A 25981-nucleotide genomic window follows, 5' to 3' on the forward strand; every position below is an offset into this window, starting at 1 on the left:
ACAGAGGATGAGATGGTTGGATGGCATTACCAACTCAGTGGACATGGGTTTGGGTGGACTCTGGGAGTTGGTGATGGACAGGGAGGCCTGGCGTGCTGCAGTTCATGGGGTCGCAAAGAGTCAAGACACGACTGAGTGACTAAAATGAACTGAACAGACACACCTGAAGCAATTTAGCACGCCACACACACAGGCAGACTCAGCCATAGCAAATGGTGAGGTTAAACTAATATTAAATGCCTCCTTTCTTTCTGTTCTATTTAAGTTAGCTTAGTGTTAAATTCTTCTTTGCTCCATATGTATCTTATTTTTCCTAAGTACTTTGAAAGTGTCTTGAGGGATAAGGACCATGTATCATACTTCCTTGTTGTGTTTCAAAATACGTAGCAGAATGCTTGGCACTTGGACCACTCAATGAGAACTTAGTATATATTTGTTAATTACTTGATTTTACTTTCCACTAGGACTGCATTTCTTTTAGCCTCTTGTTAGATTTTCCCCTCCTAATGGTTATTTAATGCTTTTCCCTCAACTGCAAACTAGCAGCTCTCATAAAAGGAATGTGCCAGAGACTTTCCTTTGATAATTTTCTGTTTTCTGATGCCTTAATATTTACCCTATGGTGCTGATGATCTAAATTTTATCTTTCTTTGATGAACATATTTTAAATGTTTCTTTTTTTTAGCTAGGGTTTGCGATAAAATCCCCAGATTGAACCTAAAGAGTAATGTAAAAATGTACATTGTATGTATCTATTACATACATTTTTCTAATATACCTTTTTATTATTAATATATGGAATATTAATTTTCAAAATACCATGTTTGAAAAGGCCTCAGGAGATTTTTTTTTCTCCACATATTTATCTCACTGATTTGTTTGTAAGAAAGCTGAATAATTTGAAAAGAAAGCTTAGGTTATAGTTGTCAAGTTGTTTTGAGCTCCAGGTTATTTTTCTTTTTCTCCTCAACTGTGGGTGAGAAGAGGAGAATTACTAACCAGGGGTAGGAAGCTCTCTCTAAGGAGATAAAGAAATAGTACTACTACTGGAAACCTCTTTCTCAGCTGCTTGGGACAGGCATTATGTAAAAATATAATCTTACAGTATCAAAGGATCTTGTGTTAGAAAAGGTAATGTGAGTTTTTATTCTACTCTTGCAACTTACTAAATGGAATGTTTTAAATGAACATACTACATAAGAATACGTTACATCATTAGTATATGAATACACATGTGTAATACAGTTGCTTTCATACTCTTTACCAATATACAACTGTATTCAAACACTCAAGTTTGTATATTTGTTATGTAAGTACATACACGAATGTAAGAGATAAAGATCTGCTGCTACAAATTCTTCTTGGAATAAGGTGAGGTGTAAATAGGTAAAATAAAAAGTTATATATTATCCAGTTATGTATGCTCAAAGAAAGTAGGTAGGTGGACGTATGTGAATGGTTATGTGATCTTTAGGTAGAGTATTCAATGATTGGGAAAGAGGAGCCTTCTCAGCAAAGTAACCACACAGTGTGAAAGAGATTGAGAGTACATGTTAACTAAAAATCATCGTAACTTTATGATACTCTTTAATGATGCTTTTGGACTAGTATACAAATGACATACAGCTGTTTATAAAAAGTTGGTGTTTCTTTATAGTTTGACTTTATTTGGTTTTATTCTCATAGATGTTTTCTCCCAGATGTCAGATTCCAATGGCTTAATGATATTTAGCAAGTTTGACCAGTTTCTGAAGGAAGTTCTGAAGCTCCCAACAGCTGTCTTTGAAGGGCCATCTTTTGGTTACACAGAGCACTCGGTCCGCACCTGTTTTCCACAGCAGGTAAGGACGGTTTAATAGAACCTAGGACTTGAAGAGCTCTCATCTGCCCCTCTACCTTTAGTCAAATTTTGCCAGATTGCTTCACTCTAGGGATATAGGTCTTGAATATGGGAGGAAAAAGAGCTTTAAATCAGAGGAGGGGGTATAAAAAAGAGGGAGGGTCAAAAATTCACCTGAGAACTCTTTTTGGGAGAGGGGAGGGAAGTCTTTTCTAAAAAAAATGATAGGATTTGAAATATTTCAAATTAATAAAAGTTTCCAGGAAAATATTTGAGATGAAGTATTTATATTATTGCTACTAGACATATATTACTCTCCCTAGGGAGTTATTAACTGTGAAATACAGGAATTTTGATATAAAACTCTATACAATTCAGATCATTGTTTCCTGAGCACCAAAGACAAGCAATGCTGTACAACTCTCAACTGTCAGCTCACAGTCTCTCAAGAGTATACTGCCATTTTCATGTAAAAAAAAGATAGATTTGATTTCTTCTCCATTCGTGAGTGTCCTTGTGTGGTCTTGCTCCAGAGGTTAGTGTGAGTATATTCCTGAGATCTTAACTGTGCCTCAAAGAACTCAAAGCAGAGTGGATGCTGGCTGTAGCAGCCATTTTTTTTTTTCCCCAGGTAGTGATGAGCTAGCAGATCTTCATGCTACATTTAGAAAGTTCTGGAAAGCAGAGAATTTTAAAAAATCTATGTTAAAGCTTCCCAGATAGTGCTAGTGGTAAAGAACCCGCCTGCCAATGCAGAAGACGTATGAGACACTGGTTCAGTCCCTGGTTATGGTTCGATCCCTGGGTCAGGAAGATCTGGAGAAGGGCATGGCGACTGACTTCAGTATTCTTGCCTGGAGAATTTCGTGGACAGAGAAGCCTGGTGGGCTGTAGTCCATAGGGTTGTGCAGAGTTGGACACAGCTGCAGTGACTTAGCACACATGTTAAAATTAGTGGGTAAAAGATTAACGGAAATAGGATACTGACATAGTTTGAAAGTGTCTCACAATAGAATATTTATTATAAGGGAAACATTGTAACTTTGCAGTAGAGAAACCTGTCAGATACCACTTTAACCAAGTGATCAAATCCACTTCTCCAGCAGAGGGAGAGGCTGGCAATCCTATTTCCTTCTAGCAGGATGCCCTAAGAAGTAGCCAGTATTATTGCTGTGGTTCTCTTGAGAGAAAAGCACAACCTGAGTCTCACTGAGGAAACTTTCAACAATGCCAAATGCAGGATTTCTGCAACATAACTGGCCCACACACTTTAAAAGGTCAATGTCATGAAAGACAAAAAAAGATTGAGGAGCTGTTCCAGATTATAGGAGTCTAAACAGACATGAAAACTGAAATACAACCATGATCTGGATTTTTGTTGTTTTTGTTGTTATAAAGGACATCATTGGGACAATAGAGAAAATCTGAATTGAAGCTTGTAGACTAGATAATAGTATTCTGTCAATAACATTGATTTCCTGATTTTGATACTTGTATTTAATCAAGAGAATGTCCTGATTTTGCAGAAATAAAAAGTTATTTAAAGTTAAAAGTGTATCTCTTCTGCAGTGTTAACATTTGAGGAATCTGGGTTAATGGCAAATGGGAATTTTTAAATAATTTTCTTATAGGCTTTCCATAAATCTGAAATTATTTAGAAGTAAAAGGTTAAAATGGCTTCCCAGATAGCTCAGCTGGGAAAGAATCCCCCTGCAATGCAGGAGACCCCAGTTCGATTCCTGGGTCGGGAAGATCTGCTGGAGAAGGGATAGGCTACCCACTCCAGTATTCTTGGGCTTCCCTTGTGGCTCAGCTGGTAAAGAATCCACCTGCAATGCAGGAGACTTGGGTTCAATCCCTGGGTTAGGAAGATCCCCTGGAGAAGGGAAAGGCCACCCACTTCAGTATTCTCACCTAGAGAATTCCATGGATTTTATAGTCCGTGGGATTACATAGAGTTGGACACAACTGAGCAACTTTCACTTTCACTTTCAAAAGGTTAAAATATGGGATATTTAGCCAGGCCATAGAATAACATATATCCGTACATATATCTGCCAAAAATTATATTACAGAACTTCCTGGAAGTTCTGACTTTGATTTCCTGGACATTGAATAAAGTTTGGCAAGAGTTGACTGGCACATGAATAGGTGTGTGTGTGTATTTCATAGGTGTCCTAACTAAGCGAAATTTATAGTCTGTGTTAGCAAGCCCCTCATTACCATTATAATCTAGTGTGTACTGTTACCATTTTCATTGATTTGAAGACCCTTTCCACGCCTGACATCTCTCAAAATCTCTCGTATAGCCCATGGCATCTGACCATTGCTTTTGGCAGGTGGTGGTTATGATGGGTTGTCATTTTCTGCACATGTGTAATAACTTGATCATAGTTATTGCTGTCGTAGGCTCTTCAGCTGAGTTATGTCCCCTTTTGGTACTGCATGTGTTGTCATTTCAGATGTCCTCAGAGAGAGTATACTCTGACTCAGTATTAAAAAGTTGTTGTAAACACAGAAAGTTGTGGACATAACAGAAATAAATTTCACATTAGTGAGATAAATATTCATCATTGGAGAAACTACATATTGTCTTACAAAGCAACATCAGGTGCTTTACAGAAAATTTTCTTTTTTTTTTTTTAAAGGAAGATATCCACACATAGATGAAGCTGTGTTTTTATCATTGAGATACGACCAAAATCATTTCTTGTCAGTTGAAGCAGTGCCACTGAACCTTGCAAAATTGCCAGATCTTTCTGAATAGATGAAAGGAATTTCAGTTCATCAGGAGGCTGGTGGGACCGATTCACATGTCATGAAGGATTATAGTTAATTAAGTCATTGAGTTAGTTTAATTGGCTGAGTGTTTTTCTTTCTTAGTGGCAGGAAAAAAAAATAATGGTGCATCTTACAAATGATGGTGTCTTAGATTGGATGAAATACAGCATATAACATGGATTTTGATATCAACAGGTCTATGGTAATGAGGCCTATATTGCTGGCTTTCATTAGATTGAACAAAATTGCAGAGAGTTGAAACTGAGATTTTGCCCTAGTTGGGCCTGTGGAAGAGAATGTCTTGCTGAATTATTCCTTAGGTAGAAATGATGATGGCTCCAAGATTGTTTTCTTTTTTTAAGATTACTTTTTAATGGAGTATAGTTGACTTATGTTTTCATTTTTTTAAAGAGATTTTTGTCAGTTAACAATGCTTACTGTGAACATTGCTGTAGAAAAAGGCCCTGCCCTCTGCTATTACTCATGAGCTGAGAACAGGGTCTGATGATTCCCTGGCCAGTAGGCAGGGCTGGAGGTTGCTGGGTGTACAGTGTTGGGGTCTCTCAGCTCAGCTACTTCTCTGAGGTTCAGTGGTGACACAGTCTACATGTACTCCCTACTCTGGAGTCTGTGGTTCACTAGTCTTCAGGGTAAGCAGGAAAATTCTTTGCCAAGAAAGATGTGAGAACCGTGGACTCCTAGTCACTTTGCTTCCTGCCCTAATGGCAGCCTAAAAGAAGAGGACAATGCCTGCTCAGATGCTGCTTTTGATTCATTATTCCTTTTAAGCATAAGCAAATTTGAGTTTAAGTCATCATTTTAAAAAAACATCCCTGATGTCCCTATTTTGCTTTAAAAAAAAAAAAAAAAACCTTGCAAACTCCTCATTGTCTACTGGATTGTTAGCCACACATTGTGGTGCTTATCAGTTCAACTGCAGCCTGTCTTTTCTTCTTCACTCCTGATCTCTCCTACCCTTTTGCCTCAGGATTCCATGGGTTCTTTTTAGATAATTGCCCCAGTGCCCTTTACATTCCCACCAGCAATGGGTAAGGCCATCTTTTTCTTTGCAGCCTTGCCAACAGCGCATATTCTTTCATTTAGGATTTTTTTTCCAGTCTGAGAGATGAGAAATGTTATCTCAGCATAGTTTTGATTTGCATTTCACTTGTTTTGCGTAAGCAGAAGTGATGTTCTTCTCTTCTTTATGTTCTTAGCCCTCACTGAAATGCAGTAGCCCCTGATCTTTTCTTTCTCCTCCAACAAAGGCCTCATATTTCATATCATAGCTAAATATCTCCTGGTCTTAGATGCTCTGAATCTTTCAATGTAGGATTAATTGCTTCCTCTTCTACAGTCCCTGGCCAGTTATATGTAGCTCACTAATATCCTGAAGGGATGCACCTTGGTCTTCTTCAAATTTACATCCTCGTGACTAACAGTCTAGAAAATCATCAGTGCTTACTAGTTATTTGTTGGATTAATTGAATAGTGGTTGTAAATCAAGTATGACATGAGAAAGTATCTGGGTTTGAATTCTAATCATAAACTTAAAGCTCGTGGATATACTTGCAACCTTACTGTTTTCATTGATACTTTTATTCCATCATTTTCTTAAATGAGACGATATTTACAATGAGGAAAATACAGAATTTCAGATTTTTTAAACACTTCTTCCATTTTTTAAAAGTTGTAATAAATAAAAGTAGCTCTGACAAAAAGCACAGCAACTTTATATTGTTGTGTCATTGCAAAGTATCCTAATTTTCAAAGTCCAAAATAAATCTGTGATATGGACAAATTCAGAGCCTTTTAATAATTGAAGACCAATCCATAACACTGGTCCCATAACCAGTTAATGTGTGTTTGCCCTTGTCAGACAAAATATTTGTATAACTCTACACAAAAGTTTGTAGAAAAACATTTTAATCTGGAAGATTTTTAAAATGATATTTTTAAGACTTTTAGCTAAATGTTGTACACAGTTTAACTGATGACCAAGTAAGTCATAGGACAATGGGTAAAAATTTATTTACCAATTGCCCATAAGAAAATAGGAGTTTTTAATAAAAATGAGATTGGAAGTTGCAATTATGATGATCTAATGCTAAATTATTTTACTTGTTTTCTCATATTATTTTAGTGATACTGGATTTCTCACTTTTAAGAGTTAATTTGTCCCCTCTTTTAATGCAGGAAAGGAGGGAAGTGAGAAGGGATGGCATCTAGACTAGTAATTGTCAGTACTGAGAATTCGAATAACAAAGGGCAGGGAGGTGGGTGACAAACTGAAACAGTGGATTAAAAGAGAAATATGAAAGTGCATTCAAAGACAAAAACAGCCGCAGAGTTTTCCTGAGAAAGGCATAAATAAATCATGGTGTCTTTGCTTAGTGGATAAGGCAGCTGTTAAAATTATTAGAAAAGAAGATGTAGCAAAACAATAAAGTATTTAATAAAACAAGTTAAAAAACAGATCATACATTTTTATCTCCCCTATGTACGTAACTCTATAGAAACATATGCATTTGGAGGGAAATACAGAAAAATGAGAATTGTAATAGGAATGTGCATTATATGCAGTTTTATTACAGCTTTTATTATAAATATTGTGCTGTAAAAAATAAAGAGAAATGCAAAGCATGAATGCAAGAGCAAAACCAAAATAAAACAAAAAGGTAGAGAAAGAGGCAGTCTGTTTTTCACATAGTTATTTTCTGAGTCATGAAATTTTAGAGCTAGGAATTCTGTCCCATGAGTTCTCAAACTTTCTGGTATCAGGACCATTTTACACCCCAAAAAACATTTGAGAACCCCAGGGAGCTTTTTTCTATATGGGTTATAGCTATCACGATTTCCATGTTAGAAATTAAAGTTGATAAATTAAGAATATTAAATCATTTAAAAAGAACAATGACAAGCCTATTATATATTAACACAAATAATATATTTTATGAAAAATATATTGCAAAACAAAAAAATTTAATGAGAAGAATGCCATTGTTTTATATTTTTGGCAAATTTCTTTAATACTTGGCTCAATTGAAGGCAGCTGGATTCTCCTATCTGTTTATCCATTCAATCTGTTGTGATATGTTGTTTTGGAGTAAGTATGGAAAAAATAATCTGGTCTCACACAGCTGTGTAGTTGGAAAAGGGAGGAATATTTTAAAAGCTTTTGCAGATAATCATGGATATGCCATGTTGCCTCTGGAACACTCCACCATACACTCTTGAGAGAATGAACTGGAAAAGGCAGATAATATCTTAGTGTTATTATGGAAGTAGTTTTGGCCTCATGAACTCCCTGGAAATGATTTAGGAACCTCCCATGGGGATCTCCGATCATACTTGGAGAACCACTGCTCTAGCCCTTGAGAAATAAGAAAACTGAAACCAGATTATTAGGTGATTTTCCCCCAAATCACGTAGTTAATGGAAGACAGAGTCTTGGGACATGGTTCTTTTGGCTTCATTCCTCGTGGTTTTGGTGGACCTCCAATTATAGTATGATTTAGGACAACTTAAGACAAGAACCAACTCATTGGAAAAGACCCTGATTCTGGGAAGGATTGAAGGTGGAAGGAGAAGGGGACGACAGAGGATGAGATGGTTGGATGGCATCACCAAAGCGATGGACATGAGTTTGAGTAGACTTGGTAATGGACAGGGAAGCCTGGTGTGCTGCAATTCACAAAGAGTTGGACATGACTGAGTGACTGAATTGAATTGAACTGAGGACACCTTTTGGAAACTGATCCTGAGTGTATTTATAAGGGAGTTCTGAGATATCATATATGTCCGTTCCTCTATCTGTGGACTTTTAGGTTGCTTTCATGTCCTGGCTATGTAGTGCTGCGATGAGCAACCGTTGAGGTGCATGTAGCCTTTCAGACCATGTTTTCCTCTGGATATATACCCAGGAGTGGGATCGCAGGGTCATATGGTAGCTCTGTTTTTAGTTTTTTAAGGAACTTTTTCATCTTGAAGATTTTTTAAAAACCTGTAAAACTCCATGATAGGTGAGTCAAGACTTTTTAGGGAAAGTAACATTAGGATTATAAGTGGGTTTGTAAAAATGTAATTTTTAACAAATATAAGAAGATACAGATATATTAATTTAAACATTATCATGAATGATATGTTTAATATTTGTTAACTACCTCTGACTAGTTTAAAAAAACTCCCTAGCATCTTCTTTCTCAATTTTAAGTGTACGCTTTTAATTTTATTTTGGTTTATTGCAGTTATTTACATACCCACTATAAGAGATATTTTCCATGTCTGAACCTCCATTCAAATGTTGGATGACTTACTGGTTTTATTTTTATGTTGTTCACCCATTCCTCCCAATTTCCATTGAAATCTCAGAAACAGTAGTAAACTTGGATTCCTGAGATAGAAAACACTTTGGAAAACTTTAGCCTATTTGAGTAGACATTTCTCAAGCCACACCATCAGTGCACAGCTGTGTATAGAGGGCCTTTGGATGGTAACTTCCTACTGTTATCACCCTCAGCCCTCTTGCATATATGTGAGACCCTTTCCCTCTCTCCATTCACTGCTGGCCTGTCCTCTGTCTTGGATCTGAGACTTTGCTTCAGATTTCTTCAGAATTAGTTTTTTGAAGGATACCTGAGTTCTGATTTGGGTAGGACTTTTACAAGTCATTTAAATGTGTTATTCCTTTATTGTCTCATCTGTAAAATGAAGATAGTAATGCCTCTTTATCTTTTTTCATTTCATATCTTTATTGAAATATAGTTGATTTACAATATTAGTTGTAATACAGGTGTGTATGTATTAGTCCTTCAGTCCTATCTGACTCTTTGTGACATCATGGACTGTAACCTGCCAGGCTCCTCTGTCCATGGAATTCTTTAGGCAAGAATACTGGAGTGGGTTACCATTCCCTTCTCCAAGTTTCAGGTGTACAACACAGTATTTCCATCCTAGCCTATTTGTTTTATACAGTTGTTTTAAGACTCAAATAAAATAATGTAAGTGGAAACGCATTTGAATATAGCAATAGTATTTAGCATAGTGTGTTGCAGTGTCTGTAGTATTGCAAAATATTATTTATTTTGCTATAAAGTTTCCCATGTAATTCATTACACCTTGGTTGTGAGAATCCTAAGTTAGCTTAATGTTAGAGTTCAGAGGTAACTTGAAAAATAAGTTTTTTTTTTCTCTCTTCACAGAAAAAGATAATGCTAAATATGTTTTTAGACACAATGATGGCCGATCCTCCTCCCCAGTGCCTTGTCTGGCTACCTCTCATGCATAGGCTTGCCCACGTGGAGAATGGTAAGCAGAACTTTTATTTTTTTTTAAGCAGAACTTTTAATCATTCAGTCCCCTGTGCTACAGAAGTATGCGAACTGATATTATTTGTAATGTTCTTAGCTATTGTCACTGAAAATTGTAATTGACATTTGTTGGCACTCCATCATTTGAATTGGTAGTTTCAGCTTCAAAGAATATTTATTTCTCAAAAAAAAAAAAAGGGGGGGGAAAGGGGACATTATTACTTAGGATACCAATGTAGTAATATCAGGTCAGAAAACTTTGTGTTTCAAACTCTAGGCTTTCCCCCCCAGATTCTAGATTATTGTTTTCTGCTTGAACCCACCCAACTTAGCCATGACTTCCTTTTTTTTCCCCTGTAGTTTATAAAAAGCTTAGCTCCAAAAAATTGAATGTATTAAATATCCGCTGTTAAAATTATAATTATTTTGGAATAGTTTAAAGGAAAGTAGCTAAGATAGAATTTGGTACTTGGTTTCACCAGTACCCAGTTTTTTTCTTTACTACTGAATTACTCTCAGTATTCTCTCCAGGTGCATGCATGCTAAGTCGCTTTAGTAACGTCCAATTCTTGTGACCCCATGGACTATGTAGCCTGCCAGGCTCCACTGTCCATGGAATTCTCCAGGCAAGAGTACTGGAGTAGGTTGCCATGCCCTCCTCCAGAAGATCTTCCTGACCCAGGGATCAAACCTGTGTCTCTTGCATCTCCTGCTTTGGGAGGCGGGTTCTTTACCTCTAGTGCCACCTGGGAATCTTTGTTTGACCTGGAATTGAAATGGTGTTTACCTCTGAGTAACTTCTTAGGTTTTTTTAGTATTGTTACCAGCTTATCTCCTTGTTTAGGTTGTTTCAGTTCATTAAAGGAAAGGCCCTAGTTTTCTCTGGACCTTCCCTTCTCTCATGGCTCTTGCTTTTCTCTCCTTATTCCACAGAAGAGAAAGAGTGAAAGGTGACAGGCACTAAAAATTAGAGTCGTCTTCTTCATTTTGTAAGAATGAGAGAACATAACCATACTCTCTTATATTTTGTGCCTCCTATTCATATTTTTATGTTTTTTTAAACTTCTCAGCCTTTTGCCCAATTATGACTTAGTTCACAAGTCCTTACATGCACGATTATTATCCTAAAGTTCTGGAATTTCTTGAGTAGACTAAAACAGCTAAATTTTAAACAGGACTTTTGGAAAGAGATTTGTGCTATTAAATTATAACAATATTGCTTCCTTGGGGGAGCAATACTTTTATAGCCCTAGATGTTTTAGTAGCTTCATATCCAGCTCATTTTCCTAAAATCACTTTATGTCTACTCTACCAAGTAGTAAAGTGAAGTCGCTCAGTCGTGTCCGACTCTTTGCGACCCCATGGACTGTAGCCCGCCAGGCTCCTACTTCCATGGGATTTTCCAGGCAAGAATACTGGAGTGGGTTGCTATTCCCTAGAGGGAGTCTCATTTGTCAAGATGTGTTATCATTATCCATATGAACATTTTATTGTGACTTTCTATGTAATATTTATTGATTACATTCTTATATGATAAACACTTTGATTACTCTTTAGACATATCTTGGTGACAAAAATTTAAATTTCTTAGAGGAAGTTTATACATTTGATTTCTCATTCCAGATTTTACTCTTTCTGTTATTCTTTAGTGATCTTGTTGCATTATTTTTTTCACCAAGTGCTCAGGTTTTGTCCTTGTTTGTTTTGAGTCTTGATTCTGTAGTTAACGTACATTTTTGGAAGCAGGACTAGAAGTCCTTATGATTGAGATAAGATTGCCTTTGTAGCCATAGGGCCATAAAGAGCTGTTCAAATGATGATTTGACTATTACACCCCTCTTTCCTTTGACTTTGATTTCTTGTGTTCAGAATTGAATTGGCAAAGGGAACAATGTTGCTTTCAACATTTAAAAGTATAAATAACAATCTAATACACAGTTGTGCATTTATTGCCCACTTTCCACTCAATGAACTGGACATTCAGGCCACAGTAACCCTTATAAATCCTAACTGCCAGCTGGCAGTCTTCCACGAGGTAAGATGCTGTGTGAGGTGGAGAAAAGAATGGCAGGTTCACTGAGTTTTCCTTCCTCCAAATCACTGCCCCTTCATTGGTTAGATTAGAGTACTTTATTTTATATCAGTACTTCGAGCTCTTACCTAAAACTAGTACTTTTTTTTTAAATAAAAAATTTTTTTTAATTGAAGGATGATTGCTTTACAGAATTGTGTTGGTTTCTGGCAAGCCTCAACATGAATCAGCCATAGGTCTACATGTGTCCCCTCCCTCTAAAGCCTCCCTCCCATCTGCCTCCCCAGGCCACTCCTCTAGGTTATTACAGAGCCCCAGTTTGAGTTCCCTGACTCATGCAGCAAATTCCCAGTGCCTATCTATTAAAACTAGTATTTTGATGTGACTTGCCTTACTTTTTTTTTTTAACCAGTTCCCATTTGCACCCCAGTATGTAATAGTATTTAATTCAGCAAACATTTCAAGATCATTAATCCAAGGGACTGTGTGAAATACCACTCGCAGGTAATAGAGACACATAGCATGTCATCCTGGCCCTCACAGATTTTATGTGAGTTGAAGGAGACATGTGTCCATAGCTAACAATATACATCTCTTTAAAAGAAATAGGATTGGAAGAGAAATTTGGAGTGAAGTTGTCTCTCTTCCTTACTTACACATGTACCTAACCTTTGAGACATGAATGACGTTTTAAAGAAGGAAATTGATTGGTTTCTAAGGTGGATTGTAGTCGCTTCTCAATGGGACATTTTGGTATTGTCTTTTTATTTCAGTGAATGGCTGGTTCAGTTCAGTTCAGTTCAGTCGAGTCGCTCAGTCGTGTCCGACTCTTTGCGACCCCAAGAACTGCAGCATGCCAGGCCTCCCTGTCCATCACCAACTCCCGGAGTCCATCCAAACCCATGTCCATTGAGTCGGTGATGCCATCCAACTATCTCATCCTGTCGTCCCCTTCTCCTCCTGCCCTCAATCTTTCCCAACATCAGGGTCTTTTCCAATGAGTCAGCTCTTCGCATCAGGCGGGCAAAGTATTGGAGTTTCAGCTTCAACATCAGTCCTTCCAGTGAACACCCAGGACAGATCTTTAGGATGGACTGGCTGTTTAGATGAACTAAATGGAAGACAGTCGCAGTTCTTTGGTTCTAGTTGTGTTTGTACCTTGGCTTTTATGTTAGGTTTGGTCTTGCACCGCGCTGACCTTCTGCAACTGACAGTGGCCTCTGTCTCTCTCTGGCCCTCTCCCCGCCCTCCAGTCTTCCACCCCGTGGAGTGCTCCTACTGCCGCTGCGAGAGCATGATGGGTTTCCGGTACCGATGCCAGCAGTGCCACAACTACCAGCTCTGCCAGAACTGCTTTTGGCGAGGCCATGCCAGTGGCCCTCACAGCAACCAACACCAGATGAAGGAGCATTCCTCCTGGGTAACGGCTCTGTGTCTCAGTCTGTGTCCCCAGTGCTTATCTGTTTCATCGGTAACAGCACGAAGGGCTTCTTTCCTGGTAGATGCCTATCAAATAAGGATGTGGCGTCATAAAATATTAACCCTGACTTTTATGATGGGGTTTGCAGATGTGTTGTGCTTCATCACTTGATTTGACAAGCAGAGTTGTTGTTGTTTGTTTGTTTGTTTGTTTTAACATTTTGCAACTTTGTATTCACATTAAATAATGTATCACCAGCATCTTCCCTTGATAAGACATTTGCTTTCACAAAACTGAGCTTTGTTTTTACATCTGTGTCATATGTATTAAAGATGTTCCAGAGTGTATTTTGTGCTTTTCTTGAGCATTTAGGGTTAATGCTGCAGTGCACATGCTTTTGATGAAATCTTTGTGCACATTCTAAATTATCTCATTAACATAAGTTCCTACAAGAAGCTAGCTCATTATGAGGAAGATTTAAATTTCTTTTTTGCAAACAAATTTTATTCATGCTTATAGGATTTAAATGTGGCAAAGAACGCTGCATAAGATGAAGTTAGATTTTTGGCTCTTGAAAATTGGGGAAATACTGTATTTTACAGTTGCCACATTGATATTCTTTCAAAAGTAGTCTTTTAAATAACAATATTTAGGTGGAGGTCAGTGTTTAACTTTTCTGTGTTGTGTTTATAAATCATGTAGCAAGTGTAGCATCAGTCATTTTTTTTCTTCCCTTCTTCCACTTTATTTCCAGAGTTTAGAAAAATGCCATATTTTTATTTCCTAACAGTTGCTATAGCCTTGTTTTAAAACTTTTTCCTCTAGTTCTTGTTTGTTGATTGGTTGGTTGGTTTGCCAAAAGGTAGAAAAATATTTATGGTCATAAGTATAATTGTGGATCTAGGTTCTTTAGCCTGGGCATCGTACTAAACTTTAAGTATTAGAAAGCTTCATTATTGGGGGCTGGGAGCAGGTCATTTTTCTTTTAGTCTTCTTTAGGTCTTCTTTCTTTTTTCTTTCTTTTCTTTCTTCTTAAAACTCAACCAAGAAAAAAGCAAATAAGGGATTAGTTAAAAACCAAGAGCAAACTTTAATCAAGTGTGTTCTTTATTTCCTACATCTTTGATAATGTGTTAGAGATCATTTTTTTATTAGATGGCTTTTCAGTTACAATTAAACCATAAAGTTTTGTTAAACTGAACCTCCTGTCCTGAGTCTTGTTGTATTGTAAATTCCAATTTTATTTTTGGTTGAGGAGACATTATTTTAAATTTATTAAAAAGGCAAAGTGGGGGGAAAACCCTATAGTTTATTCTCTTTAATTGACTAGAAAGGATTTATAGATTTTAAAATTGTTCCTTTTTCTTCAAGTTCAAGTATCCCATACTGTTAATTGACTTTTTAGTATTTTTTGGCTGTTTCTTATTTAGAGTGTCACTCTTTACACTGAGATAGCTCTTTGCTATCTCAGAATGATTGGATTCTCTGAGTGTATCTACTGAAAATTCTCCTTCTAGATGTCAGGGCTAGGAGGATGAGCACCTTCTTTTTCACCTTGGTTTAAACTTACTCATTTAGCTAATTTATAACCCTTGTAGAAATGGGAATGTTACATTTACTTAAACATCAGTGACTGTTTGAATATTGCTTTGTGATTTACAGAGCAGTTTTTCATACCTGTTGATCTATAGTATACCTAAAGTACAGAAATCACAAGTGAATTTTTAAATTTCTATTTGATCCTCACAACACTCTTGTGAAGTAAGTCTTATACCCATCTTTTAAAAATTTCAGTTTTGTTGTTTTTTTCTAGTTTATTCATTCATTTTTGTGGTGGTAACTTAAGATTTCAAGAAAATCAAGTGTTATCAGCATACTTAATTTTGATGCTGGTGTCATAAATGTATCAGTTCTGAATTTTGATGAGTATGTGCCTTACAATGGTAAATGCATCCTGGGAGGATCTTTTAGCAGTGTGTGTGTGTGTGTAACTTGTTTTTAAGATTAAGGCTCTGTGTGCAATGTTCTTATTCTTTGAGGAAGATATGGGTGAATTTTGAGGCTATTTGGGTAAAGAAGTTTCCACCTAAGAAAAAATATATAATCAGTTTAATGGTAATTTTTTTTGAAATTTGTCCACTATATTTGTATTAATATTTTGAATGAATGTTTCTCTGTATGTTTACAACAGATGAATTTAGTGTGCATGAATTCCATTGTAGATTTGATATGTGTAGCGTTGGTGCTTGGAATTTTTATTTTTATTTTTCTAAGAGTTCTCTTTAATGTTTTATGTAAGTAACTATGCAGTATACTTCATTTTTCTTTTAGTCATCAATCCATTCTTTTACCTTTATTATAGAAAAGAAGCCACATGGTACCATACCTGTGATTCATTCTGTCCATTTATTATTTATTCAAAAGATATTTTTTGAGCATCTGCTATGTTCCAGGCAGTGTAAAAGGCTTATGAGATCTATCTATGAACAAACCAGACAAAAACTCCTACCCTCAGTTCAGTTCGGTTGCTCAATCATGTCCGACTTTTTGTGACCCCCACGGACTACAGCATGCCAGGCTTTCCTGTCCATCACTGACTCCCAGAGCTTGCTCAAACTCATGTCCATTAAGTCGGTGATGCCATCCAACCATCTCATTCTCTGTCACCGCCTTCTCCTCCTGCTTCAATCTTTCCCAGCATCAGGGTCTTTTCAAATGAGTCAGTTCTTTGCATCAGGTGGCCAGAGTGTTGGAGTTTCAGCTTCAGCACCAGTCCTTCCAATGAATATCCAGGACTGATTTCCTTTAGGATTGACTGGTTTGTTCTTTTTGCTGTCCAAGGGACTCTCAAGAGTCTCCAACACCAGAGTTCAAAAGCATCAATTCTTCGGCACTCAGCTTTCTTTATAGTCCCAACTTTCACATCTATACATGACTACTGGAAAAACCATAGCTTTGACTAGATGGATCTTTGTCAGCAAAGTAATGTCTCTGCTTTTTAATATGCTGCCTAGGTTGGTCATAACTTTTCTTCCAAGGAGCAAACGTCTTTTAATTTCATGGCTGCAGTCATCTGCAGTGATATTGGAGCCACCCCAAATAAAGTCTGTTACTGTTTCCATTGTTTCCCCATCTGTTGATGGGACCGGATGCCATGATCTTCGTTTTTCGAATGTTGGGTTTTAAGCCAGCTTTTTCACTCTCCTCTTCCTACCCTGATGGAGCTTAAATTTTAAGGGGTGTTAAAGAGACCACTAAGGCTTGCCAACAACCCTGTTTTCCTGTTCTTGCTGGTCACACATCTAGACTACATTTTTCAGCCCCTTTGTATCTAAAAGGACCATGTGAATAACTCTTACCAGGGGAATGTGATTAGAGTGATACGTGTCTTTCCAGAACAAGGCAGTTAATAGCTGGATGCCTTTTCTATTTTCTCTACCAGCTTAATGGAGAGAATTTCTTTAGGATCCAGAGGGGGTGAAACTATAAAATTTCTTAATGACCCAGAGAGGGTAAAACTATAAAGAGAATTTCTTTAGGACCCAGAGAGGGTGAAAGTATAAAATGAAAGGAAACTGGGTCTTTGAACAATGGGTGAGAAGAATATCCTGCCAGCCGGTATGACTCTCATGGGAGCAAGAAAGAAACCTTGTATTAAGCCACTGAGGTTTTAGTTTTTGCTACAGTGGTTGATACTAGAAGTGGAGTTCTATTAAAACAAAACCTTTAAATTTGTTTCATTGACTTAGCAGTCAGGTAGCACCCTGATGAGGACCCTGACATTGGGGATGGGAAGGACAGAAACCCAGGTTCCGCAGAGGTGACCAGTTTGGTAAATTTGTCATCCATGGTAACTTGGAAAACCTACTTCATGCCACGTTAACTCTTGGTCAAACATTGGAAAAGGTCACAGTGTGTGTTGACTTATTGTTAAGGTATTACGTGAAAGAGAGGAATTAAGGAAAGAATTGGCTAGTTTTCAAACAAAAAAACGAAAGAGAGTTGGGGCAGAGAAAGGAAAAGCAGACTGTTTCTAGAGAGCAGGAGATAAGAGTTGAGAGAGGCTTTGAGCATCAAAGACCTAGTAAACATTCTTAGTTGAAAAAAAGTGACCCCATCCTGTGGCCAAGCTCAGATGAAGGGTGAGAGTCCATCAGAACTGCTGCTCTCACCAGAATTATCTTACTCCCACCTGCATAGCTTCTGATTTACTGGCTCCAGGATACACAGAACCTGGACACAGGCCGTTTTTGAAAGTTCCCCCAAGTGATTCTGTTTTGCAGCCAAAGCTGGAAACCGCTGACCTGTTGTTTCATCTGGCCCCCAGGTGGCTGCTGTTAGTTGAAAGCAAGAGTCATGGAGGCAAACACATAAATCAGGATTGAGAATTTTGTCTGGGAAAGAACTTTGTGTGTGGTTTCTGGCACATGGAACTGACTGGAAACAAATAGATCAAAGGCCTGCTAAGTTTTTTAGCGAATTATATTGGCAACGGAACCATGAGCCTATTTGAGCTGTAAATGTAAAACTATTTAAGGACCCAGAACTTGTTCTGGAAAGAGGTGGGTTGTGAAAGTTTTACAGCCCCTTAGGAGGGCATGCCAGAGCCCAGCTGAACCAAGGAGGATATTGGATGAAGAAGAACCTTCTGCTCTTGCCCTGCTGTTGTATGTTGGAACTAGGGAGGGCAGGTGCAGATGACACGCCTGTTCAGTTCATCTGATGCAGCCTCAGGAACTGCACGTGGTCTTGATGAAGGAGAGTGTGCAAGAGTCAGAGGTCCTGCACTTGGAGTTAGATGTCCTGACTTAATGGGACTTTAGGTTTGTTTTGGATAGTCGGGGAGGTTTGAGTGTATTCTCCATGTAGCAGAAGAAAGATTAGAAGTACTTACCAATATCCGTGCTTTCCTTTTCTTCCTGGATCAGTTCAGTTCAGTCGCTCAGTTGTGTCCAGCTCTTTGCAACCCCATGCACTGCAGCACACTGGGCTTCCCTGTCCATCACCAACTCCCGAAGCTTGCTCAAACTCATGTCTATCGAGTCAGTGATGCCATCCAACCATCTCATCCTCTGTTGTCCCCTTCTCCTCCTGCCTTCAATCTTTCCCAGCATCAGGGACTTTTCCAGTGAGTCACTTCTTCACATCAGGTGGCCAAAGTATTGCAATTTCAGCTTCAGCATCAGTCCTTCCAATGAATATTCAGGACTAATTTCCTTTAGGATTGACTGACTGGATCTCCTTGCAGTCTAAGGGACTCTCAAGAGTCTTCTCCAACACCATAGTTCAAAAGCATTAATTCTTCTGTGCTCAGCTTTTTTTATAGTCCAACTCTCACATCTGTACATGAATGACTAGTGGAAAAACCATAGCTTTTTTTTTTTTTTTAATTTTTATTAGTTGGAGGCTAATTACTTTACATCATTACAGTAGTTTTTGTTATACATTGATATGAATTAGCCATGGATTTACATGTACTCCCCATCCCGGTCCCCCCTCCCACCTCCCTCTCCACCTGATCCCTCTGGGTCTTCCCAGTGCACCAGGCCCGAGCACTTGTCTCATGTACCCAACCTGAGCTGGTTATCCATTTCACCCTAGATAATATACGTGTTTCAATGCTGTTCTCCTGAAACATCCCACCCTCGCCTTCTCCCAGAGTCCACAAGTCTGTTCCATACATCTGAGTCTCTTTTTCTGTTTTGCATATAGGGTTATCGTTACCATCTTTCTAAAGTCCATATATATGTGTTAGTATACTGTAATGGTCTTTATCTTTCTGGCTTACTTCGCTCTGTATAATGGGCTCCAGTTTCATCCATCTCATTAGAACTGATTCAAATGAATTCTTTTTAATGGCTGAGTAATATTCCATGGTAAAACCATAGCTTTGACTAGATGGACCTTTGTTGGCAAAGTGATGTCTCCTGGGTATATAACTAGATTATATAACCCATCCTCCTTGTAGCCAGATGGGCCATGGGACTAGTTCTTACCAATGGAATCTGTTTGAAAGTGATATTAGGGTCAAGGTAGTTTACAGCAATTGTGTCTTCTCCAGTCTCTCTGTCTTTACCCTTCCCACTTCCTCTGTACATTTGCCCAAATGAAAGGATCTCTATTAGTTCCCAGAGGCAGAGTCCTTAGATGAAAGGAGGCCGGGTACCTGAATGCCTGGATCAGAACCCGTCTGCCAGTTTATATTCTCACATGAGCAAGAAATCAGAAAAAGGAATGAAGGGTAGGAGTGGGGAGAGTCTTAGAGGCCTTGTTGACAAAATGAGGTTTGAGCAGTTTTAGATGTTTGCCTGCAGACATCTGGGAAGAGCAGGAGTTTTCAGTGTCATGGGAACAAAAAAAACCCAGAGTAGACAAAGTGGACAGAGCAAGGAGACAGTTGTAGGAGAGGAGGTCAAAGAGGTAACAAGGGCCTTGGTGGCCATTGTAAGGACTTCAGTTTTTACTCTGAGTGAAAGGAGGAATCTAGAGTTTTGAGTAGAAAAATAGCTTGCATTGATTTATATTTTTAAATGATCAGCCTGGATGCCATGTAAAAAGTGAACAGTGGAAGGAAAAGACAGAAGCAGGCCATTTTGGAGAGGTAATTAGAGTAATTAAACAAGACATGATAGGATATTAGCAGTAGAGATAAAAAGAATTAGTAGTAGATAAAAAGAATTGAATTAAGATATATTTTATAAATCTGTCTCATGGGTTGAATGTGGCTTGTGAGAGGAAAGGAGTCCAAGAAAATGCTAAGATTTTGTCCTAAACAGAAGGATGGAATTACCCTCAGCTGAGATGGGGAAGGTTTGGGCTAAAGATCATTTATTTAACCGTGATTAAAAAAAAAAAACCCCAAAACCTCCAAAAACACTATATCTAGAATACTTTAGAAGAGTCTTCCTCTAAATCTGAATCATTTAATATGGCCATAAAAATTCTACTAAATATGATGAGTACTTATTTGAATAAAGTTTTCCTTTTAAAAGTATAATTTAATAGAAAATATGATAGCCTCTGTGACTGAGTTAAGCACTTAAATCCTCGTTCAGATCATAAGGCTGGGATGATTGACAGGAGCCATCTCTGAATGGGTCTCTGAATGTGGCTTGTGCTTTTCATGGCGTGGATACTGTGTTTTAAGAGAGAACATCCCCGCAGGAAGCAACTGGAGTACCAGCGTGCCTGGAGTGCTGGGGAAAGCCACAGGGCCTTGTCTGACCTGGCTGTGAAGTTATATCATGATCCTCCACCATATTGTATTGGTCACAGTTGCTAAGGCTGGAGAAGGGACTTCATCTCTGATGATGGTGGAGTGGTGATAAAATTCATCACAGTGGAGCATGGGTGGCAGGAGAGATCCCTGCAGTTATGTTTGGAAAATACAGTCTGCCACCCAGAGGATAAAGCCTTACAATCTGAACAAGGATTTCCATCCAGCCAAGGAGTCTATCAAGTTTTTCTACTAAATCAGTACAGTTTGGCGGCATTAAGTTTATTCATATTGTTGTGCAGCCATCGCTGCCATCCATCTCTGGGACTTCTTCATCTTCCCAAACTGAAACTCTTTAACTTTACCAAGAGAAATTTGACCAATTCCCATGTGGTCGTCACTTCGCGGTAGGGAGTGTGTGTGTGTGTACGAAGTACACTTGTACCGCAGTACAGTTTGTTGGTAGAATGTCTTGGTAGAGGTAGTTACGTAACTTCGCTGAGGATATGGAAATTTCACCTTTCTTCCCACCAGGTGGCAGACTCCACCTCAGAACAAAGTTACTTATCCTACACTTGAAAACCTCTACATGGCAAAGTATTGGATTTAACAACCTGTTACTATGATTGCTTGTTTTCTTTTTTGAGTAAATGTTAATGGGCAACTTATATATGTCCAGTGTAGTTGTTTGGGCAGTAATGATATTAAACCATTTACTTGAAGGAATCAGAGAAGCTTATGTTGTTATAGACTTGAAACAATTAAGACTGTTGACTTTTGTCAGAAGCAGTATTTCATTTTCATGTGATCAGTATACCTCTCCTCCCATATCTAAAATTCTAAAAGATAGTATGTCTTCATGGAGGAGGAGGTATGTTTCTTGGCCATGCCTCTGTTCATTTCTAAATAGTTACATGTCATAGTTCAACAGCTACTTTGTATATAGTGCAAAACTAGGCAGGAAGACTATTTTTTACTTTTTTAAAAAATCTTTATTATTTATTCTTTTGGTTGTACCACTTAACATGTGGAATCCTAGTTCCCTGACCAGGTATCAGACCTATGCTCCTTGCGTTGGAAGAGTAGAGCCTTAATCACTGGCCCACAGGGGACATCCCAGGAGGACTATTTTTTAAAGGCATAAAACAGTATCCTCACTTTTAGCAGGTTATAGCAAGAGGTGAGATACACAGGTGAAGAAAATTGGTACAGAATCTAGTCCCTTAAGGCAAGTGCCCCATGCTCCTCAAAGAAACTGCTGAGACTTGCATACTGTGGCTTACATGCCTTGTTGACAGCAAGGAGATCAAACCAGTCAATCCCAAAGGAAATCAACCCTGAATATTCATTGGAAGGACTGATGCTGAAGCTCCAATCCTTTGACCACTTGATGCAAAGAGTCGACTCATTGGAAAAGATTCTGATGCTGGGAAAGATTGAGGGCAAGAGGAGAAGGGGGCGGCAGAGGATGAGATGGTTGGATGACATCACAGACTCAATGGACATGAGTTTGAGGAAACTCAGGGAGATAGTGATGGACAGAGAAGCCTGGCATGTTGCAGTCCATGGGGTCACAAAGAGTTGGACATGACTTAGTGACTGAACAACAACAAAATGTTTAACAGTTGCCATTGAGCTGACAGTTGCACTCCTAGGAGGAAATTGAGGATTCTTTTTTGAGAATTGAAGATACTCTGTCCACACAAAAGCTTGTACGTGAATGTTCCTAGAGACAGTATTCAAAATACCTAAAAAGTGGAAATAGACCCAAATGTCTGCCAACTGATGAACAGAGAATCAAAATGTGTTATGTCAACATAATGGAATATTACTAGGCAACAAAAAGTAATGAAGTACTGATGCATGCTAAAACATGGAAGAACCCTTGAAAATATGTAAATGAAAGCAGCCAAACATAAAATGGCACATAGGGTATGATTCCATTTATATGAAATGTCCGCAATAGGCAAATACATAGAGACAAGGTAGGTTAGTGGAGTGGGGAAAAAGAGCACTGAGTTTCTTTTGAGGGTGAAAAAAAGATCTTCTGAAATGAGATATTAGTTTTGGTTCACAACTCTTTTGAATATTATTTTTTAAAAAACCACTGAATTATGACTTTAAAAAGGTGAGTTTTATGATATGTGAAGTATGTATCTCAATAAAGCTGTTAAAAATTGGTCAGGGAAAGTTTTTCTTAAGAAGTGACATTTGAGCTGCGATTGGAATGACTAACTTGAGGTTGGTGGTTATAAATTCAGAGTCAGACCAGTTGGTGTAGTTGTGTGTTTTACTTCCGCCCCCTCGATGTTTGAGAAGCAGAGTAGGTAGACTTGGTGTTTTGACCAAGGAGTATGACAAAGGAAGAGAGCTGGTGAGAGAGGTTGGAGAGAATGCAAGGAAATGAATGTGATAATGGGCATGGCGTGCAAGTTGGTTAAAGAGAGAAATGAGACCGTGAAGAAGATAAGGGACTGGGAGAAGGTGGTAGGTTCAATGAAGTTTAGGTCCCACTGGTGTTGAAGTATTGTTGGAGGCAGGACACTGGAAGGAGTGAGCTAGAAAGATAAAAGTTGGTGTGAGAGTAGGGTACCTGACTCGAGATTTTAGATAATATATGACAATTGGTTATACAGTGTTCTAGAACAAGACTTGAAACTGGTGGCTGATGCAGAGTGGAGGACAGGTTGTTGCAGGAGAGTTCAGGGAAGACCAGTGTATAGGTTTCTTAAAGTTGCTGTAACAAATTACCACAGACATGGTGGCTTAAAACAGAAATTTATTCTGTCACAGTTCTGGACACCATGATCTTTTATTTTATTTTAAAATTTATTTTATTGAAGTGTAGGTGATTTACAATGTTGTGTTAATTTCTACTATACATCAAAGCGATTCAGTTATATATATATACACACACACACACATTCTTTTTCATGATCTTTTTCACTATGGTTTGTCACAGAATATTGAATATAGTTAGAGCTTCCCTGGTGACTTAGCATTAAAGAATCTGCCTGCCAATGCAGGAGATGTGGGTTCAATCCTTGGGTTGAAAAGGAAATGGCAGAATGGAGAAGGAAATGGCCACCCACTCCAGTATTCTTGCCTGGGAAATCCCATGGACAGAGAAGCCTGTCCATGGTGGGCTATAGTCCATGGGGTCACAAGAGTCAGGAACAACTTAGCGACTAAATGACAACAAAAAATTGAATATAGTTCTCTATGCCATACAGTAGGCCCTTGTTGTTTATCCCTTCTGTATGTAATAGTTTGCACCTACTAACTCCAGACTCCCAGTCCATCCCTCCCTCCTCCAGCCACAAGTCTGTTCTCTGTCCATTGACACCACAATTTGAAATCAAGATGTGGGCAGGGCCACACTTCCTCTGGAGGCTTCAGGGAAGAATCCATTTGTGTTAGGGTTCTTCAGAGAAACAGAATCAGTAGGGTTTACATTTATGTAAGAAGTGATATATTATAAGGAATTGGCTCATGCAACAACAGAAGCTGACAAGCCCCAAAATCTGTGGGAAGAGGCAGAAAGCCAAGAACCCAGGAGGGCCAAGGATGTAGTTCCAGCTTGGGTCTGAAGGTGTGAGAACCAGAACTGATAATGTAGATCTGTGTCTGAAAGGCCTACAGGTGTGAGACCCAGGAAGAACAGATGTTGCCATTCAAGTCCCAAAGCCAGAAAACCCAGTGTCCCAGTTCGAAAGAATTCTCTTACTTGAGGGAGGGTCAGATTTTTTATTCCATTCAGGTCTTCAACTGATTGGATGAGGCCCACCCACTTAGAAAGAGAAATCTGCTTTACTCAGAATACCAATCTGTGTGGTAATCTCATCCAACAATACCCTTACAGGAGTACTGAAAATACTGTTTGTTTGTATGTCTGGGCGCCCTGTAGCATAGATGAGTTGGCACACAAAGTTAGCCATCATGCTGTTCTTTGTCTCTTCCACTTTTGTGGCCGTTGTCATTCCTTGACTTGTGGCTGCCTCACCCCAGTCTCTCCTCCTTGGTCACATGACCACTTCCTCTTGTCTTTCTTCTCTGTGTGTCTATCTTATAAGGATACATGTAATTGCATTTAGGGCCCATCCAGATAATCCAGGATAAATGCTTCCTTCCCAGATTTTTTTTTGGGTGTGTGTGAGGGGGGGGGGTTCCAAATTACTTTATTTGAAGGAATGGTGCTTAAGAAAGAACTTAAGTAGATGTTTTGTTACAACTTATAGAAAAGGTGAAGGTAGCCCAAATATGCATGCACTGCCTTGGTGACCAGAGGAGTCTCCTGTGACTGTGGGAAGCCAGCCTGAGGCTTAGCGCTCACTGTGTCCCAGGGTGTGCTTGTCAAAGAGGTACTCTGCCATGCCAGATCCAGGGGCCCCCATCTTGTGTAGGTTGGTTACCTGGTCACCCAGTTCTTTGATGGCTTCCACCTGCTCATTCAGGTAATGAGTCTCAATGAAATCACACAGATGGGGATCATTTTTTTCAGTGGCCAGTTTGTGCAATTCCAGTAGTGATTGATTCACACTTCTTTCCAAGCACAGCGCACATTCCATATTGCATTCAGCCCATTCTCCCAGTCATCACGGTCTGGTTTCTTGATATCCTGAAGGAAGATTCGGCCACCTCGCTGGTTCTGCAGCTTCATTAGTCTCTCAGCATGTTCCCTCTCCTCATGAGATTGGTGAAGAAAGTACTTGGCAAAGTTCTTCAAAGCCACGTCATCCCGGTCAAAATAGTACGACATGGACAGGTACACATAGGAGGCGTAGAGCTCCAGGTGGATCTGGCGGTTGATGGCGGCCTCCGAGTCTTGGTGGTAGTTCTGGCGCTCCTGCGAGGGGGATGCGGTCGTCATGGCGGGCAGATGAGAAGGGGCGGTGACGGTGACGGTGACGGCGACGGTGACGGTGACGGTGACTGCGACGGCTGCGCTGCGCTGCGCTGCGCTGCGCTGCGCTGGAGCGGCGGCGGGGACCTTGGGCCGGTCGGAGGGTGTTGTCAAGTGGTGACGAGGGCTGGCTCTGAGTAGCCTGCCGGGGCTGGGGCAGGGGACGAGCAGCCGGATTCCGTTCAAGCACTGTTGAAGCAGGAAACCGCGGCGACTCTCCGCGAAGACTGTCCCTTCCCAGATTTTTAACTCAGTTACCTATTTTGCCATAGAAGGTAATATTTGCTCTTCTGACATATTCTCAGGTTCCAGAGGTTAGAATTTGGGCATATCTTTTGAGGGGCTCACCATTCAATCAACCACAGTAGTGTTTGGGAAAGGTCAACTATGTGGATGTTGAAATGAGTAAGAATTATGGCAGTAATATTGAACTCCACTAGAGAGGAATTTTAGGGCTTTGGTGACATGAAATTCACGTCA

The 25981-nt window shown here is 39.1% G+C and overlaps 1 protein-coding gene and 1 pseudogene across 13 annotated transcripts in view; one reads left to right on the top strand and one right to left on the bottom strand.

Annotated features, from left to right (window-relative positions):
* Positions 1 to 25981, top strand: part of DTNB (dystrobrevin beta) — a 235813-nt gene that overhangs the window by 74870 nt on the left and 134962 nt on the right. For all 13 annotated transcript variants that reach the window (XM_070450768.1, XM_020913837.2, XM_070450757.1 and 10 more), the window contains 3 exons: positions 1687 to 1841; positions 9823 to 9928; positions 13216 to 13382. In XM_070450768.1, the coding sequence (XP_070306869.1) occupies positions 1687 to 1841; positions 9823 to 9928; positions 13216 to 13382 (428 nt within the window). The remainder of the gene's footprint in view (positions 1 to 1686; positions 1842 to 9822; positions 9929 to 13215; positions 13383 to 25981) is intronic.
* Positions 24503 to 25490, bottom strand: LOC110150768 (ferritin heavy chain pseudogene; annotated as a pseudogene).

This window comes from Odocoileus virginianus, chromosome 2 (genome assembly GCF_023699985.2).
Source record: "Odocoileus virginianus isolate 20LAN1187 ecotype Illinois chromosome 2, Ovbor_1.2, whole genome shotgun sequence".
NCBI lineage: Eukaryota > Metazoa > Chordata > Mammalia > Artiodactyla > Cervidae > Odocoileus > Odocoileus virginianus.